The sequence below is a fragment of the Myodes glareolus genome, chromosome 10, assembly GCF_982192425.1.
Source record: "Myodes glareolus chromosome 10, mMyoGla1.1, whole genome shotgun sequence".
NCBI lineage: Eukaryota > Metazoa > Chordata > Mammalia > Rodentia > Cricetidae > Myodes > Myodes glareolus.
The window spans coordinates 67,805,304-67,809,588 of NC_142035.1; the positions used below are offsets into that span (position 1 = coordinate 67,805,304).

Sequence of the window (4,285 nt, forward strand, 5' to 3'; positions counted from 1 at the left end):
CCACTCAGGAGGTGGTGGTGCATGCCCTTAATCACCACATTCAGAGGCAGAGGAAGCGAAATCTTTGTGGGTTTAAGGCCAGCCTAGTACAAGAGCTAGTTCTGGACAGGTTCTAAGCTACAGAGAAACTCTGTCTCAAAAAACCAAAAGGAAGAAAGAATGAAAGAAAGAAATGAAATTAAAAACAAAGAAAGAAAGAAAGAAAAAAGAAAGGTACTAGACCTCAACTCTTGTAAACAAGTATACATATAGTTTATGCAGCAAATAATACACTATAGCAGATCACATATAATATGAAATATTATAAATACCATATTATCAAGAGCTTATGTTTACTTAACTGGCCTTGGTAATTATGTTATTTCATTATATAAAATTATGATCATGCAAAGAATTTGTGAACTTAGAAAAGTACATTCAAATAATATAAAAGGTTGTTCTTTCAGTAATGGATAAAATATAGAAAAAAATCTGAATTTGTATGAATAGTTAAGGCTTGAAAACTGACAGAGATTATATCAATATGCGGTAACTAACTTTATGATGTGATTTGTTTAGCATTTTTATTTCTATGTGGCTGCAGTCTGCACAGATATCTTTAATGTCTTCTGTTACAGAGGTAGAATTAGAAATCACATATAATGCCATATATTATTTTTTATTCTACCTTGCCATAGGTCAAAGCAGATTCTTAATTAACCAATGGTAATAAAAATATTCACAGCATACATAAGAGAATTCCACATACACTCCCCTTTTCTGTCTCTATTAAAAGGAAAGTTTTAACTTTAACATAGTAAGAGTACATATAACAAAATGGGTATCAAGCAATAATTACAGTATCTTTTTGTGAGTCTAAAGTTTAATTTCCAATTTATCTTTTATCTCAACTAAGGAAAACTTTAATTATCTGTCCTCACCTCCATTAAAGACCCCAGAAGGTTATAATATTACCTAAATCAACAGGAAGTATATTGTAAGCATTTCCTAAATTCTAGAATTGACAGAGACATCTTGCTGCCTGGACAGAAGAATTCTTCTGTAACATAGGGGTATCCATCTTCAGCCTATAGGCCTTTAGTATCTGGGAGACTTTTCCATGAAGTAAAAAATTTGAAAGATTGTTCAGTCACTTTCTTCTGTCTCCTAGAGAATGTCCAACAGTTTCTTTTGTAAAGCAGGGAACTTGAAGTACGATCTTATCTTCCTCAGTCAAGTTTAACAGTCATTTTTCTGTGGATTCTCAATATCCTGTTTAAACAGCATACTGTCGCCAATCAGTTCAGGCAAAAGCAGTTTCTTGCCCAAATGACTAACTAGCCTTCTAACATTGAAGGCAAATTCCATAACAAGTTTCTTTAATGCCTATGAAACCTTTAAAGTATTGGCATTGTCCAAAGCATACATGTCTCACTGTCAAGTAAAGTCTAAGTTCTTAAAATATTTTAAATGTTATATTCTGTATGTCCTTAAAGTGTTGAAGATTATCTATCTAACTGAAATATATCTCTACATATCTAGAAAATCTAACTAATATGACAAGTTTAACTATTATAAACTGGAGAAGATTCGGGGTAAAGCGAACACTCCTTTACCTTTGGTGGGAGTGCAAACTGGTACAGCCTCTTTAGATATCAATATGCGGAATTCTCAAAAAATTAGGAAACAACCTACCTCAAGATGCATCAGTCCCACTTTTGGGTATATGTCCAAAGGATGCTCAATTATACCACAAAGATATGTTCTCAACTATGTTCATAGCAGAACTGATTGTCATAGTCAGAACCTGGAATCAACCTAAATGTCCCTCTGATGAAGAATGGATAAGGAAAATGTAGGACATTTATACAACGGAGTATTACACAGCAAAAAAAAAATGACATTTTGAAATTTGTGGGCACATGGATGCATCCTGAAAACATCATATTGACTGAGGTAACCTAGACCTAGAAAGACAATTATCATATATACTCACTCATAAGTGGTTTTTAGACAAGAAACAAAGAAAAACCAGCCTACAATTCAAAATGCAGAAAACCTAAAAAACAGTGAGGACTCTAAGAGAGATATACTTTGATCTAAACTACATGAAAGATAGGAAAAAAACAAGATCTCCTGAGTAAATTGGGAGCATGGGGACCAAGGGAGAGGGTATAAGGTGATAGAGAAAATGAAAAGGGAGTAGAAAAATATATAACTCAATAAAAACAATAAAATTTGTAATCTATAGTTTAGAAAGAAATACAGATTAATACAGACTCATTTATAATAAAGCAATATTTTAAAACATGATAAGATTGATAAATAATTCAAAGTGGATTTTTTTTATAGACAGGGTTTCTTAGTATCTTTGGAGCCTGTCCTGGAATTAACTCTTGTAGACCAGGCTGGCCTTGAACTCACAGAGATCCACCTGCCCCTGCCTCCCAAGTGCTGAAATTAAAAGCATGTGCTACCACCTCTGGGCTTAAATAGGATTTTGTTACTAAAATTTTAAGTAAAGTGACTTGCACAAATTTTGGAACAAAGATGATGTGTAATAACAAGTGACCATTATTTTTGAAGCATTATTATTATCATCTACTCTTCAATATATGTAAGTATATTATGCAGAGCTATTACTCATTCTAGGGGTAAAACTATAATTATTACAATTTTGAATTAATTTTTCTAATGGCTATTTTTATAACCATATACTAATTACATCATATAAATTCCAAATAAAAAGTTGTTTGTATAAAATGGAGTGTACACATTGAATTTGCTGATAAAATAAGATGACTAAAGCTTATTCCAGAACTCACCTGTGATTCATCAACTTCTTTATGGCATTCTTAATGTCTTTATTTCTCAGTGTATAGATGGCTGGATTCAGGAGAGGTGTGATGACTGAGTAAAATACAGCAAGAAACTTGTCCACCCAAGTGATGCTGACTGGCCACAGATAGATGAAAATGATAGGACCAAAGAATAGCACAACTACTATGATATGGGAGGTACAGGTAGAGAGTGCCTTTGATGAACCATCTTTAGAGTGAAGCCGAATAGTTAATAAAATGTAAGTGTAAGATATCAGCAAGAAAATGAAACAAGTCATTGCTAAAACACCACTGTCAATATTTATCACAATTCTCAGAGTATCAGTGTCCATGCAAACTAATTTCATCACCAAAGGAATATCACAGAAAAAGCTGTCTATCACTCTAGGTCCACAAAAAGGTAGCTCCAAAATCAGAATCAGTTGACTAATGCCATGCACAAATCCGATGATCCATGATATTGAAACCAGGCAGATGCACTTCTGTCTGTCCATGATACTGGTGTAGTGGAGTGGTCTGCAGATGGCCACATAGCGGTCATAGGCCATTGTTACAAGAAGAACCATCTCACCCCCTGCAAAGCAATGTGCACAGAGGATCTGGCTCATGCAGCCCCTATAGGAAATGGTTTTGTTTTCTTTTGTGAGGTCTGTGATCATTTTGGGGGTAGTAACTGATGAAAGGCAGAAGTCAATAAATGAAAGATTGGCTAACAAATAGTACATAGGAGAATGGAGATGATGATCAATGATGATTAAAATCACCACAAAAATGTTACCTACCATAATCATCAGGTAGAGGATGGAAAATGGCAGCAGGAGCAAAATCTGTATTTCTCTTGAGGTACAAAGTCCCTGAAAAATAAACTCAGTCACCACAGACTGGTTTGTTTCTTCCATTTAGTACACTGGGCTCCAAATTGTTGAGAGAGACAGAGCCTTACTAATAATTTCTGAAACAGAAAAAATAACTTAATACTCAGAATCAATTAAGAAGAATATATATTGTATCTTTGAATTGCACCCAGCCAAATTTAAAATAGCTTCCTTGAGTTTATATATTCTTTCTAACTGGGAAATTTTCCTAAATTTAAGAAAAACTTTACACATCAGAAAAAATAATCTGTTTAGGTATTTAAATGAATATATTGTTTAAAAATATTAGTAACAGTTATTCTTTTTACATTTTCTCTACCTTAAATCTAGGTTTTTGGCATGGATTCAGAGATAATTTTCTGAATATCGAATATCTGAGATGTATTTACATCCTCTTAACTCTCAAAATAGCAGAATGAAAAGCCATTGACATATTTTACACATAAACACAAAATCCCCAGCCACCAATCTATTCATGATTATGTTTGAAGAGATGTAATCAAACAAATTCTATTTAATGTGTGATACAAATGGTTCATCAAATAAATTGAGAAATTTCATACTGAGGACACGTTTTTAGTGTCATCTTTC

General features: G+C 33.3%; 1 protein-coding gene across 1 annotated transcript; it reads right to left on the reverse strand.

Annotated features, from left to right (window-relative positions):
* Positions 1–2,800: 2,800 nt before the first annotated feature.
* On the reverse strand, positions 2,801–3,718 carry LOC125416778 (olfactory receptor 4K3-like). Its single transcript, XM_048459942.3, has one exon. It carries the CDS (start codon positions 3,716–3,718, stop codon positions 2,801–2,803), a length of 918 nt encoding a protein of 305 aa, XP_048315899.3.
* Positions 3,719–4,285: the final 567 nt, after the last annotated feature.